Source organism: Microcebus murinus, chromosome 14, assembly GCF_040939455.1.
Source record: "Microcebus murinus isolate Inina chromosome 14, M.murinus_Inina_mat1.0, whole genome shotgun sequence".
Classification (NCBI taxonomy): domain Eukaryota; kingdom Metazoa; phylum Chordata; class Mammalia; order Primates; family Cheirogaleidae; genus Microcebus; species Microcebus murinus.
Window position 1 is genome coordinate 45938119 of NC_134117.1, and position 16172 is coordinate 45954290.

Consider the following 16172-nt stretch of genomic DNA (forward strand, 5'->3'; position numbering starts at 1 on the left):
ATATTCAATAATAGTAAGAAACTGCAAGTGTAAAATTTGTAGATGCATCATTTCTGCTAAAAACTTGTGATTGGATAAAGACATCTCTCTGGAATCTTTTCTGGTTATAAAAAGAGGCCATCTTAATTGGCTTGTTTTTGTTTGTGGTTATAAACTATTCCAAACCTTCTGGTTTGAATTGTGGATTATGGATTATTTCATTCCAGTCCTCCATAACCCTCAAATTGAATTTGAGGAAAAAAAAAAAATGGAGCAGAAATTTTATTTTAAGCCTTTATAGCATTTGACTAATGGCTATACACAGTTCTCTCAGTCTCCTCTGCCTTTGCTGCAAATGTATAGAGTGTCTCTTCATCCTTAGGTTTAGAGATCATAAATATATTGAATGGATTTGATTTCCTAAAAAACAATATTCTGGCATTTGGATTGGTTGGCAGTGAAGGACCCTTCCTTTGCAGTGTACCCAACTTTTCCTTCCAAACATGTTAGAGTATGGATCACCTACAGTTGAAGAGGCAGAACTGGATTAAGTTTTGCTGATGAGCTAAAGAAGCCTTCTCTTCAGTGTCTGGTGAAGCAATTAATGCTAGAGGAGCAGCTTGGGGTATTACCAGGATGCAGCATATGCAAGGTGGTTTGCTAAAGTGATTTCCATTTGGCTGACCATTTGATGGCAAGCCAGAGGCAATATTTGGAGAGAAGGTAAAGTAGGGAAATGGGTCTTGAGTAAGTCTCATCCTTGAGGCAGAAAACGATGCACAGTGGTGCCTTCTAAGAATGTCAGTTTGCAGTCCCTCCTCTCCCCACCGCCAAACAAGACTATTATTTTCCATCTGGAAGAAGAAGTCACTTTTCTTGCTGGAAGGATTAGGCTTTGACATCAAATTCTGGCTTTGACATCATTTCCAAGACATCCTCTGAATCTAACCCTCATTCTCTGGACAGACAAAGCCTCTTGCTTAAATTCAAAATTCTCAAAGCCAAAGATGATGTCATGTAGTTTTGAAAGGCTCCAGTTCCTGGAGTACTACCAGGAAAAAAAAAGTCATCTTCCTTGAATTCAGTCCGCCCTCAAGGTGTCCTGAGAAAGAGGCTGATTCTCAGACCAGCCGGGCAACACTGCTCACAGGCAAACTCTTCTCTTGACTTCATATTTCCAACACATCCTTAAACCATTGGAAGAACTTAAGTCCAAAAATATTTCTGATTACTATTTCTTCACCAGCCCACAAAAGTACCAGGATTATGTCATTCCTGATTTCTCAAACGTAGAGAAATCCTGGTCCAAGAGCATGTCTTGGGTTAAAATAGTGGTTTTCCAAATTTTTTTTAAAGTGACAGTATTATTTTCATCAAATAAAATTGTGTAAGGGAGAGATTCCTTTTCTACTCACTAGATTTTTTTCTTGGCAGAGATTGGCAGTGCGTGAGGAGTTAGTTTCAGGCTAACTTTAAAACACCACCTGGGTTCTAAAGAGCAGTTTGGAAACCACTATATTGATAAGCAATGAAAACCGTATGAACATAATAGATGTTCACAGAGCTCATTGGGTCTTACCTACACTAGGGAAAGACATTAACTTGAGTGCCTTCAAAGCCAGATTAAGTCTCACATGCACCCAGATTGGTTTATTTTACCTGGGTATGTTCTGCTCAATTTTTCATCGTGCTTTATGATTAATTGTATGGGGTTATGACTCCTGCTAAATTATAAACACTCGAAAGCACTAACATTTCTTTCTTTTCATCATATCTCACCATCTCCATCCCCTAATTTTACCCCTGTTCCTCTGTACCTACCGGCACAGTGCCCTAAAATGGTAAGCAGCGGTAGACGGCCATATCATGAATCCCTGTCGTCTTAAATGAGGACCTTGAAGGGGAGACAGGGGAAACATGACCCAGGAGAAATCACTGCTCGGATGAATTTGGCCGTCTTCTTTAGGAAACAGAGAGCTAGAAGTTGTGTGTTCCCTTAAAAGCCTAATCTAATAGAAGACCAGGTTGAAACGGGAACACAACCAGGAGGCCTAAGGCCTAGTGAGAGAGTTGATCACACTAGCCCCTTCGCTAGATCAAATTTTCTAGCTGAATGGGACTGGGGACTGAAAACTGGGAGGCCAGACATTGGTTTTACCATGGATGGAATTCCAAAGCTAACACACATCCAGAGAGGACCTTGGACAAGAGAATAAAAACCCTAAGCAAATACACAATTAAACACAAACAAAACATCTTAATACAGGAGGCAGATTTACACGAAGCCCAGTAGATGGGCCTGGAAAAGTTCTCACACCCTTGCCTCTTCCCTGATGGGGCTCTGAGCCCCCTTGTGGGTTTTGACGAGAGGGGGAGAATTTGGACATTTCTAGATCTAGAGTCCATAGTTAGTATTCAAATTAACAGTACACCTAGAGGCAAAAAAAAAAAAAAAAAAAGAAAAGAAAAGAAAAGTGTGCCCAGAAGAACTGTGCACTTAAAAGCATTTAACTGTTGGGAAGAGCACATTTTATGACTTTTCCTGTGGAAAGAAAATATATCAAAATGGCCTGATTCACACAGGCGGGCCAGTGGAAGCTAGGTAAACAGAGGAAGCGCTTCCTCGAAGGCCCAGCCCACTGTTCACTCCACGCGAACCCTTGCTGGTAAAAAATGTGTTGAAACACCAGAGCTTGCTAGCCAGGGGGCTCACCAGCCCTTTGGGAAACTGCACACACATGACTTATTAACGCCCATGCTTGCTGCCGGCTTCCCACGGCCACAGTTTCAAACCTGGTGTGAGGTAGACTTTTACCCCCTTTTGATAATGCATTATTTATTCTTAAGCAGTCTTGTCATTTCTGCGATAGGTGAGTGTTTAATAGGGCATTCCCTCGCCTGGATGGAGGGGGGCGTGGGCAGTTTTGCATATTAAATGTCCCTGTCAGCAGTGGCTCTCTCCTGCTCATTGCATTTTTCGCAGTCTGTATTATTTTGCTTGCATGTTTGCTCACATGTTCATTTTGGGTTTCCCCCACTAGAATGCAGTCGTCTCGGGAGTTGGTTCTGGTTTTCATTGTTGCATCCGAGCTGCCGTGCTTGTTAGCACAGTGTCTAACAATAGATTCAATATCTATTCAATGGTTTTTTCAGTGAATTAATAGGTGAGTGCGGAGTGGATGGATTTTGATATAATTGAGACTTATCTGCGGCTCAGTGATGGACATGATATAGAACATCTGTTCTAACTAGAGACACAAGTGGTCAGGGTGGAAGAAACCAGGATTTTACTTCATGCTTTAAGAGTAAAATCTCAGAGCACTGTTAACCCAACCTACCCCCTTAGAGTCTTGCTGTTCTCTTAGCTATAGTTCCCTATGGAGAGAGACCCACAGCTAAAGTTTGAGAACTCGTAGCAGGAGCTGTGATTCCCACAGTCATCTGCTTCATTTTAGGAAAAGGGCGCCCAGAGTTCTAGCTACAAACATGGGCTATTCATCAGGTCATGCTGATGTGGAGGCTGCTTTGATGTAGTGGAAAGAAGTCTGCTCTTAGGACCCTAAGACAACCAGTGTGGGTCCTGGTTTTGACACTCTTGCTGTGTGTCATTGGGCAAGCGTGCAACCTCTCTGAGTCTCATCTGTGAATGAGATTCCTATAACCTGCCTCACAGGCTATGGGAGGATTAAATGATATCATGGACATGAAAGTCCTTTATAAAATATACAATACAGTGCACACAAGAGGTGCAAGGATGACAAATGAGGACACACATAGGCGGTTTTCTGGCCCTGTCCTAGGGGCTGTGCTCCCCGGGGCTGGCACACCTTATCCGAGCAAGAGGAACAGGGAGGTGTGTTTCAAGGCGTCTCGGTATCCTCAGGGCTTTGAAGAAACAATGTAGACTCTTGTAAGGAGATCCTGTTTCTTCTTCCTTGATATATAGGCCTTGAATAAATCATTTGAATCATTTAAAAGTTAGATTGCAATTAAATATAAAATAATTATCCAAATATGTATTTTGAGTGTTTTGGAAGAGGTTTGAAACCATTGGTTATAATCTAAGCCAAGTCATCAATAAGGAGGACTTTATTTCCAGTGATACCTGCTAGTAGACACAAGAGGTGGTTTTCTCTAATGAGAACTATTGAAACCAATCGGTTCAAGAATGCTTCGTGGGAAATCTAACAATGCAAAACTAACATTGTCTCAGGCCCTACTTGGGCCTGTTGAGAAGGATTTATGGAAATTAAGGGGTTCTTTTTATTTGAAATGGAAAAGGTACCATTTACCCTATAATATTTAACCACCGTCTCCTCCTCCTTGGATTACAATTACAGAGCCTGGCTTGCAAGTTGAGTTTTTTTTTCCCCCTGATTGCTGCTTTTAGCTCCTGAGTGAACTCCATTGGCAGCTCTGTGGGTATTTTTCAAAAGAAGCCTCCTGCTCTGATTGTATTAAGTGCCACTGACACCTTTGCTATGCCCTGTCCCCTACACATTCCAATAGCAGGGTTTTTCGTAACCCTGCTCAGAAGTGTTCACAAGGACCTCCGAACTTGTTCTGTCTTCCTAATTTCAAGGAAACAGTAGACTTGCTTGGATGTAGTAAATGATGTGATTTCCCCAAATTAATCATCTGCCAGATCTTGCATCTGTTATTTTGTAAAAATCTTAATTTATGTACAAAAATAAAATTAAAGAAAAAATAAAACGAGACCATAGTGTGCAGCTCAGTATATTGCAAGCTGTTTGTTTTTATTCACTCACTAATATACATAACTAGCATTTTTAAACTTTGGAATTCATTAGTTTTCCTAGGATTTGATCAATATCCCATTTTCCTGACCTAAGTGAATGAAAATAAACAGCTTTCAAGATACACAGTTTCAGACTTTGGTTTTGTTTTGGTGGTTAGAGAAGCTGGCATAAAAATATAGCCCGGAATGACTGTAAGTTCCACAACCAACTTGATGGTTTAAATTAATCTGTGTAGCAAATTTATTTCGTCTTTAAAATAGGCAACGCATCGCATGATTCAAAAATCAGGAGATACAAAAGCAGGTTTGGTGAAAAGTCTTTGTTTTTGCCCATGTATCCTGCCACCCATTTCCACGTGCCTCAGGCAACCAATGTTAATTTTGATTCATGTAAACCAGGAACTAAGATATAATGTAGCTAAAATCAAAATTTTATTTTGATACTTTGTATCATATGACATAAAGGAGCAGGGTATGAGTTTGAGACCACGGCAGATACCTACATGAATATCTAGGGAGGTGCCTTAAATGAAATGCACCGAGGGTGACAAAACATAGATCCAAAAGTAGAATTCCATTTTTATTGTAAAGAAAAGTGCTGAAAGTGAGATCTTGCTATAATAAAACCGTAAGTCTCCCTATATACTCATTTGGACTTCTCTGTTTCTGGGTTTCCAGAACAGACTGTTCTCCTCTGAATGTTGCATATGTATTGAAGCCTGGGACTGTGAATCTCTTGTGATGCAAGATTGAATTTCCCATTGCCGTTTTTTCAGATAACAGCCCGCCGTCAATGGAAACATATTTATGATGAATTAGGCGGTAATCCTGGGAGCACCAGCGCCGCCACTTGTACCCGCAGACATTATGAAAGGTAAGAAACCATTTGTTGGAAAGTCCTTGCATAATTAAAAGTATGTTCATTGGAAGGAGCTTCTGGTCAAGGATAAGACAAAAGGAAGTTTGAAGGACTTTTTGGGAAACAGAAAATATTCCTCTGGCATTTTGCTGTGCATACCACCTTGTGATTTTTCAGGGAACATGGCCTTCTCTGGTTACAGGAGCTAAAATTAGATGTTCTTTAGTTTGGTTTTATCCTGTGGCCACCTGCCTGACAATGCACCCCCCTCCCCCAAAGGTAGATTACTCAGTATGTTCTTTGCAGGTTCTTTTACTACGAGAACCTTTAGCTTCCTGGAAAACACAGATCTGCAATGTTACTGGGAGCTTGCCGTGGAACTGTTATTAACATTGAAAAGTAAAACATTTTTATAATAAGAGAAATGGCCTCAGATTAGATGTTGTTTTTTTTTTTTGTTTGTTTGTTTTTTTCTATTTTGGTATTTTTCTTCTTCAGCTATACTTTTGACCTAGGAAATCTTGCCAAGCTCTGTGTGGCTTAGTTTTCTAACACTTTCCGCCTATTTCAGAAAAGTGAAGATAATGCAAGATAAGAAGTAATGCAAAATTAGCCTACTGTGGAGGTTGTATCCGCAGTAGATTTCCCCTTTGCATAAGGACTGTGTTGTCCACAACACTGAAGACCAGTAGCAAATTCATGCATTATCCTTCCTCTGTGATCCAAGCCCCTACCGAATTTGTTTAGGTCATGACAACTTCCTTATAACTGGTACTTCCCTTTGGGTCTTATATAAGCATCCTCGGGCAATACCATTTAACACATCAATTCTCAGTCCTGGTTCTTTTGTTCAGTTGTGACTTGTATCTGTACTACATTTAACTCAGCCTCTTCAGTATGACCATTCAATAAAACTTAAAATGTTTTTGTAAGAATAATCAGAGTACCTTGAGTTGGGTTTAGTACAACATGAAGAATTCCCACCAAGTATTCCCGAGAGATTGCCTTACTTGGCAGCGTAGTAATCCAGAAGGATTTTAAAAAATTGATAAAGACATTCAAATTATTACTCTTTATAATACTGTTTTTCAGTACAGTACATTAGTTTTTTAAATGTGAGTGTTACTTCTCTCAATATTTAATACGAAAGCTCACACATTCTCACTGTACATAAAAGGTATGCCACTAATGTGCTGGTACGAAATAACATTGGTACCTCAGGTGAGTGTTCTGAAAATAACATCTAAGGTTACCATAGTTTCCTTGTTTTTGACTTATGAGTCAAGGCTTCCGTCAGAACATTTTTATTAGAAACACCAGCTCCACTTTCAAATAGCTGCTGTTCTGAGAGTGGACATCCCTTTCCTGCATGTGCAAATGTTCTCAATACCTGAACCATGAAATTCAAAGGATCAGACAGCAGTTAAAATTTGAAAAAGGATGGCAGGGCATGGTGGCTCACACCTGTAATTGCAACACTTTGGGAAGCTGAGGCAGGAGGATCACTTGCAGCCAGGAGTTCAAGACCAGCCTGGGCCACATAGCAAGACCCCATCTCTAAAAAAAATGTTTTAAAAATTAGCAGTGTGTGGTGGCATGTTTCTGTAGTCCTAGCTAATTGGGGGGCTGGAGTGGGAGGATCCCTTGAGCCCAGGAGTTTGAGGTTACAGTGAGCTGTGATCACACCACTATACTCCAGCCTGGTTGAGCAACAGAGTGAAACCTTGTCTCTAGAACAAGAAAGAAAGGAAAAGAAATATATCTCAGCTTTAGCTGGCTCAACTAGTTAAAGAATGAAAATATTAATCAAATGAATTATAAAGCATCATGTGGTCAAAATAAATAGATAAGTTTGGGGAGGGAGAGAAGGATTGGCTCCAGTAGTATTATGTGGTTATGTGTGTGTCGGGGGGAGCTGTTAGCATGTGTCTAATCTACTCAAGCAGTTGTGTGAATAAAAGTAGCCCCAGTCCTAAAGGAAATGCCAAGATATATTTTTTGAAGATTATATACTTTATTTCATGATTTACCTCTTGGAGTAGCAGATTCCCAAAAGCCCTGGATGAGTCAAATTGGGAAAGTCTAGTAGAGATATCACAAACTTTAGCAACTAAGAAACATTATTAAAGATTTTTTAAAAATTTCTCTCCTTCTTCTTGGGCGTAGAATGGATATTTCATAAAGGTTTAGTCACCCACTGTATTAAATTTTTCGAAGAGCTATGTCACTTCTTCAAATCTAGAATTTGTCCAGTCCGTGTACCAGTCAGGGTACAGGAAGGAAGATAGAAATCACACAGAGTATTCAACAAAGAGGATTTAATACAGGCAGTGGTATTGGTGTGAATCGCTTAGCCAACATGGAGGTAGTAATCTGGGTTGCCGAGGGCTGAGAGGACAGAGAGAAGAGGTTGGGGGTTTGGAGACTGTGCCTCAAAGAGCTGGGGTTCAGATCCCTGGAAAGAGGGCGTCACCCAACCAGCCCTGGTACTTGAGGAGCTCAGAGGAGCACTACAGAGCAGGCTCAAAACCTAGGAAGCGGGGCTCCCCTACTGCTGCTAGGCCTCAGAGGAAATGCATCATTATTTTTGGGTTGACAGTGATATGAACAGCGAAATAGAAAAAAAGGCAGGCGGGATGTGGTGGCTCACACCTGTAATCCTAGCACTCTGGGAAGCCAAGGTGGGCAGATTACTCAAGGTCAGGAGTTCAAAACCAGCCTGAGCAAGAGAAAGATCCCATGTCTACTATAAATAGAAAGAAATTAATTGGCCAACTAATATATATATAGAAAAAATTAGCCGGGCATGGTGGTGCATGCCTGTAGTCCCAGCTACTCGGGAGGCTGAGGCAGGAGGATTGCTTGAGCCCAGGAGTTTGAGGTTGCTGTGAGCTAGGCTGACACCACGGCACTCACTCTAGCCTGGGCAACAAAGTAAGACTCTGTCTCAAAAAAAAAGGCAGTGCTTTCTCCCCTCTCCCCACTTCCAATGGTCCCCTACACATGCAAAACCCCAATAAGAAGACGGCTGACAGAGTGGACATGAAATGTATAGAGTCCCAGTCCAGGCATCACCAAGCAGAGGCTAGAAGGGTGGATGTGGAGCTGAGAGACAATAGTTCTTCTGCCAAGTGGGAACCCCCATATGGAGAGCCCTGCTTTATGTGTGGTGACACCAATAATGGCGGTGCAGAACCTACAACCACAGCTGTTCCAGGGTGATTAGCAAGGCCCTTAACCTTTCCTTGGCATTTCCTTTTGCTACCCAGACCCTCTCCCTCACGTTGTGATCAGCTGCAAATATCTAACTACCAAAAATCGAAGATCATTGATTTTATTTACAATAATGCCGCTCTCACTCATTTGAACCAATCATGATTTGAAAGGATTCACCCATAGTTCCTACGTGGGGAGGGAAGGCTGGGAATCACTGCTGTAGGTGTCTTCTCTTTACTTGGTTCTACCAGAGAAGGGCAGAGGACACGCTGATCTGTCCAAGGACTTTGGTCAAAGAAGAGGCTGAAGCTCTTGGCTAAAACTCTGTGATTAGGGCAGATTTCATCCATTCTTGCTAGTCAAAGGCTACATGAACACAGATAAAACAGAGATGGCTGGATGGGTGAAGAGCCACTGTTTTCAAGAAGGTTCGAGGAGTTGAGAAGGGACAGGACTTTGTGGGCAAACGTCTACTCTGGTGATGCCTTTGGAAATTTTTAAAGCCTTCCTAACCAGATCAGGGTGATTGGAGTCCCCGGTAGGCTGGTGGTTCATCTGGTCTCTCATTCTTTTCACTCTATTAAAGAGAATTGCTCCTTTTCCTATTTCCCTACCACCAACTTTGCTCTCCTAGAAGATGAAGAAGAAATGAGTGATCTGTGCATTATCCACTGATTTATTTTTTATGCACTGTGGTTCATGTTTCCAGTAAATGTTTTCATTTTACAACACAAAGAAAAGTAGCCGGTTCCTCAGTAAAATGTTACTTGTATATTAAGTTGGGCACTTTTGGTTTATTAATGAGTGTAATAATGAAAGTGTGGGTTGTTGAAAAGAATCAATGGGTGTTTTTATTTAAGGCATAGCAGAAATGGTACAATGCTTGTGAATACATCATTGTCAACTGAAGGCCTGACTCGTCTAAACTTGCCTCTGATTGGTTTAAATCAAATAGGTCCAAGCACTTCATAAAAATGTCTTTGTCAGCCTGGTTTTGCTTCCAAACCTATTCATCTCTGTCAGTTTTTAATATTAGTACCAGGCTCCTGGCCATAGTCCATTAGTACTGTACTTAATTGCTCGTGTTACAGATGATTACCAATATAAAAGGCATTAATGTTTTCCCATCGCAAGGCTGTTACTATGTAGATGTCTCAAACTCAGCAAAGCTAATGAAATGTGGTTATTCTGGACATTTCTTGCTCAGGATTTATAGATAAAGTTACTGTAGATTATGATGCAAAGAAAAGTACCCACCGCCTCCCAGGCAGGACCTTGTAAACGGAACATTTTCTTTCTTGTCTCACCCTTTACCTTAGGTACCCCAATCACTTTCTTCTACCAGTTAGTAAAGGAACAAAAAGGAAAATGGCTACTTTTATGGAATTCTCTTAGCTTGATTTTCTGGAATGGTAATTCACTTAAAGGCTTTGTTTTCACATGCAGATTTCTCTTTTTTTTAAAAAAAAAATGTTTTTTGAGCACATGCAGGGGGAAAAAAAATCTTTACACAGAATACCAGATTACTGGTTTTAATTTTCCTGAATAAATTACATGGTCTTTTTCTGTGGAGCACATGAAGTTGTTATTAGGGATTTTAAAAGGAGCATTAAGGCCAAAGTACTTTATGATGTGCGTTTCTGAGTATTTAGAAAATCAAAATCATAAACAAATGTATGTGTTTGTGAGGGAAAGGAGCAAATTATGCTTCATCTCCTTGCATACGTAATGCCCAATTTCAAATTCTGACCTCTTGCTTTTCCCATAAGCATTTCTTAGACAAGGCTGCCTGGCTGAGGCCATTTCCATTGCAGGGACCTAGGGTGGGCGGAGCCCAAGCCAAGTGCACTTGCTTCTGTCCTTTTACTCTGAAGGCAGAAGGCAGGGCGTGAGAGGCTTCGTGCTTTGAGTAAGATAAACATGTGCTTTAAGATAAAGACCACAAATGTAACTGGGTCTAAGGGACTCAATTAATCATTTCATGGCAAAAGGGCAAGAGAAGGGAAGGGAAGTTATAGTTCTCTTCCCGTCATGATGCAGGACATGATTCTGCACATTCTTGCTCATTTTGACACCCTTGAAGTTAATAAGTACACAATTCAGAAAGTCACAGACCGGGATCTCAGAATTTTGCATTTTGCAAGATCCCTTAGCAACTCCTGAGACCAGTGCTACTCAAATGAGGTTTTCTGACCCGTCTGTGACCTGTTTGCCACCAGCCCTTAATGAGCTAAGCATGGCAATTTCGAATAAGCATTGATACGCTTACACTGAAATTTGCCCAGAATAACATTATGTCCATTGAAGCTAATAAAAAATAAAAATAATCAAGGCTTGTATGTTGTATGCCTTTTTAAACTTCATTTTTCTAGTAATTCATTTTTATGGTAGTTTACAAATGCATCTGTCAGCAACAGCTGGGAAATTTAGAAAAGCTAGTCCATCACTCAGGTCATTGGAGAGGCACTGGTCCTCATCGTGGTCACAAACTCAGATACTCATGGGGGAGGTCGCATAGGTGAGTGCAAGGGGTGAGCCAGGAAAGTGGGACACTAGATCACACAGGCGGGGCCAGAAAGGCCCATTGAGATCAGCGGACAGACACTCTTGCTGCATAGGCAGGTGCAGTTTGTGTGCTTCCTGACCTTTCACGTTTTCAAGCTCCTGTTTATGTGAAATCACCTAGCTTACAAATATTGGCTCCAGTAGTTCTAAAAAGGCATTATATAAGTTAAACCAAACATGCCCATGGGCAAAATACAACCTATAGGCTGCCAAGTTCCCTGAGGACTGAACTTTGCCTGACATGAGGACGCCCAGCCTCCGTTTCAGCTCCCTGTAGTGGGAGCGCTCAGAGAAAGCATCACAGTGGAAGGTGCTCTTCCTCGAAACACTTTCCCACGTGCTGAGCAAAAGGCCTTCTGCGGTTCTCCAGGGACCCTACCTTGCCTTTTGGGGCTGACTCTCACATGCTCCTTTTTCTCTGCGATGGGCTTCCAGATGCTTGTCAGAGCTCCCTTCTCACTTCCAGTCTTCCTATTCTGCTCAACCAAGCCTCAGAGCACGATTTATGGACTTTTCCCCGCTTGGCTTGCTCTCACGTAGAAGCCTCCAATTCGTGTCACTTAGAATGCCCAAAGCTACTCCAGATGTGGCATATAGTGAGTGCTTCTTGGGATGCAGGCGGTGTCAATCTATCAATGCAGCCTAAGATGACGTTTGAAATTGGTAAGAAGCCCTCTCCTACTGGCCCGTTTCTTTTTCTTGGGTAGGATGCATTTGCCATTCCATTAACTGCCTTTTTCCTTTGCTGCTGTCCTCAAGAGCCAGTCGGTGTTTTTGAACATCTACCATGTGCAAAGCACTCCCAGGGGTAGTGAGAATGTATGAACCAAAGAGTTTAGAATAGTCTTGGCAAACAGTGAGGTGCCGCCCATTCTACCACATTTACAGCAGAGGGTAAGGGAAGATGATGTCACTTCCCTTGAGCCCAGGTTCCTTCTTGGAAGGATTCTGGAAGCCTCCAGAATCCTTCTTGATAGGGCACCCCCAGGTAGCCACCACCAACTCATTAGACCTGGAAGGTGCTGGGATCCTTGATTTATCTAACTTATCACAAGATCTTATCACAAGGCCATACACACATGGAAAAGAGTTAAATAATGAAGTCTTTAAAAACCAGATACATAATAGATAGAAATAGTAAGTTCAACAGGAAGAGAGAAATCAAAGAAGGAAGAGAGAATTTCCAACAGAAATGAGCACAGCCTTCCTAGAGGATCCAGGATTTGAACTGGATCTTAAAGACGTCGAGTTAGAACTTAGGGTAGATCATTATGTGTTATCTAAAATAATGCAGTTATAGGATTCAAGAATAGTGACTGTTCTTGAGAGCAAGGACCATGTGATATTGACTTCATGGAAACCTCCCAAGTGTACCCAGTCCAGCATCATGGACATGTCAGGGAGTCGGGGAAAAAGGGGTTGAACGAACTAAATTAAATCCAAACAGAAAGAACAATTCCCTCTGGGAAATATGTATCAAGAAGTAGGGGATGAGGTGGTAGAAGGGGCTGCCAAGAGAGTTCTAAGCCTCAATTTCCAAACCAGGTACCCCAAAGGCAGGTATTGTAGTCTATCCTCTCAATATCTATTAACTCTCTAGCCCTTAGGTCCGACAGGCAGAGTATGCCCATCCTCACCCATGGTGGGGTTGCCCAGTCCTGTGGACTTTCATCTCCTTTCCAGATACTATTTTGTTCATGGGAGTCCTGGCCAATGGCCACCATGTGGGTCCTACCTCTACAACACTGCTATCCAGGCACTCTCATCTCCCTTTTGACCAAACCTGCAGAAGGCATCCTGGCCTTTTTCAACAACCAGCAGCCCAGGAAATCAAGTTGCTCAGAGTTAGGCACACCGAATTTGTGCAGCTTCTCTTCCATCTACACCTCCCCAAGCTTGTTCTCACCAGGGCCCGAATTAGGTCAATGCAAGTGCCCTGCACCCAAAGTAGCTTCTTCTTATCATCTGTAAAGAATTTCTCTCCAAAGGACAGTCAGGTAATTTCATACACAAGAGCCTCATGCTCTGTCTCTCTCAGCATGCCTAAAATGCTCTGATAACTTTCCAAGGCCTGGATATTTCAAGAAACTTTTAAAAAAGGAAAACAAAACCCTAGCCAGACCCTGGAGTTGAAAAACTGGTTTCTATTTAAAAAAAAATAAACAACAGCCTTTGAAAAATCTCTATTTAAAAATTCTTAAATTTGCCTCTAAACGCAAGTTGTAATTAATAGAAGTTAGAGTTTACACTGTTGAGTGTAAAAACACCCTCAGGCACAAACTAATCAAGTGTGTATGTCATGCTGTAAACTACAGCAAGTTCTTTGTTTGACCTAAAAAAAAAAAAAAAAAAAGCTTGCCAAACAGCAGTTTTTCTTTGTCAAGCTCCTTTATTGTCTCATTTTTGTTTTTACTCTGCTCCCCCTACCCTTTGAGCCTAACTATAGTATTTAAGAAACTTTGCAGGTCCCATGTTTTATTGATAGTTTTCATCAAGTATGAATTTAAATTTGAGAATAGATTTAGGTATCTTGGCCCCTTTTCTTTTTGATAAATAGCAAAAGGTTTCTACTTATGATTTTCTGTCCTCGGGGCTTTATCATTAAGATTAAATAACTGTACTCTCAAGCATGCCACTGCACAAACATCTTTTCAATTATGTGAGTAACAGATGCCTTCACAAAGGAACTATTGAAAATTCAGAAAGCATGTTTCCAAAAAAGAAAGGAGGAAAAAAAAAATGTATCATATGACAGAAGAATGTAATTGTTTACCATTAAAATATATCTTTAACTCTTCCACTGAAAAACCTCTTGGAACATTCTGTTTTTGTACAAGTTATTATAAAGTTTGACCAAAATAATCAATGTGGGGGAATTGTTAAACATTTCGGGAGCTCTGGAACGGGTAGTATCTAACATGCATGGGACTTAAATGCAATAGTTGTTCGCCTATTTTTACATAAGGACACTGCCTGCCTTCATCTGTGGGATGCACATCGCATTGAAAACACGATTTATGTTTGTTTATTATTCTCGAAATAATGTTCATCTGCCCTTGAAATGGATCCTTGCAACTTGATTCTGAGTTAGTCATTGTTTTTTCACTGAGAAGAGTGACTGCTGCCATCTTTGCTGGCTGGCATCGTAGAGGGCTGGGTGCTGTTTGTGGTCCGTGGTCTCTGTTGTGAGCATGGATTTTAATCCCTGGGGCATAAAGTCAGCCCTCCTTAAGTCCATTCCAACCTTCTTCACTGTGGTCATCATTTGAAAGGTATGGGAATAACATCAATCTAGACACTCTTAGAAGTGACAAGGAAGCATCCCAGAAGCAAAGCCCCCCAGGAGCTTTAGTGAAGAGACTATGGGAAACTCAGAATTGATAAGATTAAGTCCTACAGGCTAGAATTCATGGAGGATATATAATATGATTGTTGAGTTTCTCTTACTATCCAATCCTAAACTGGACCTGATCCTACTAGGGTCCACCACCTTTTGAAGAGGGCGGCATGGGTACTGTGGCATATTATAAGAGAAGTAGTGTGCTCAGTGTCCAAGCCATAGGTCCTCTTCTGATGTAGTGGGTTGACCAGTATGGAATGGCCATCTATGTGTTCCATAGGTCTGTTGCCTCTGAGAAAGCAGAATGCTCACCCTGATCTCTTAGGCATTTCCTAGGAGCTTGGAATTCACTGAACACAGGCAGGGATGATCATTTCAGTATCTCCCCCACATTGGTACCTCGCAGACAGTGAATGAAGAGGCACAGCTATCTCGCTGAGGTGAAGGTAGCTCAGGCTAGCAGAAGCAGGCAGATCTGTGTTTGAACTCAAATGTTGGCACTCAGTAGCTGTGTGCTGTTGACTAGTCACTCAATCGTTTATTAATAACTCTGAACCTCAGTGTTGTCATCCATAAGATGTGGATAAAATAATATACCTATGGATATTTCTTTTTGTAATACAAAGTGCCTGGTGTTAATAGGAACTTAATGCGTGGTAGCCGCAATGCATATTGTAATGCCTAATTAATACATAAGAACAACCTGAAGTTTCTCTCTCTACCCTCCCACCTTGCCCCTAACCCAGCCCCTAAAGTCCATATGACTCCAGTTCAGGGGACCTGTCATCCTTGAGCTAACTCTCCCACACTGATGTATGCTTATAGGGGCCAAGCCACCATCTTGCTGGGTCCAGCCCCATGTCCCTTTCCTTCTTCTCTTCATTTAGGGTCACACTTACTCTGGGTCCATGAAGGGGGGTGTGAGAATTATAAGTGGACCCAAGAAACAACTCTCCCGCCATTTCCAGGGGCAAATGGAGAGTATTAAAACCCTCAAAAATTTTTCTTGCCCCTGGTGAGCAGATCATTTTCCCAAGGAAGAGAGTTTTTCTGATGACAAGTGGTCGTGTTTCATTGCTGATAATAATGGACCCAGTATCTTTTAGGTGTGTCAGCATAGAATACAAATGATGCTGTTTATACTTTCCTTTTTAAAGCACGCAGGACAGTTTACCTTTGGTAGCTCTTAGGCAAGCTAAGTCTTTCGCATAGAATCCATGTTGGACTCTTGTGCCATTTTGTTGGCTCAGGTGGGAACTGCCACAGGCTCATTCGTCACAGCCTACACCTTGGTATGGCTGCTTCACTCCATGGTTTGGTGCTGCAAGCTTTCAGTTCACATCCTTGTCTGTTGGAAACTGACTCTGGAGGCTTCTCTCTCAGCTCTGTCTGTTACAGATATGTTGTTCCACATGGCGCACTATTTTTTTCTGCTCCACTGAACTTCACACCAC

At 41.6% G+C, this 16172-nt stretch overlaps 1 protein-coding gene across 4 annotated transcripts in view; it reads left to right on the plus strand.

Annotated features, from left to right (window-relative positions):
* The window catches only part of ARID5B (AT-rich interaction domain 5B), a 179556-nt gene that overhangs the window by 147873 nt on the left and 15511 nt on the right, over positions 1–16172 (plus strand). For all 4 annotated transcript variants that reach the window (XM_012762747.3, XM_076010026.1, XM_076010025.1 and 1 more), the window contains one exon: positions 5515–5612. In XM_012762747.3, coding sequence (XP_012618201.1) covers positions 5515–5612 — 98 coding nt within the window. The remainder of the gene's footprint in view (positions 1–5514; positions 5613–16172) is intronic.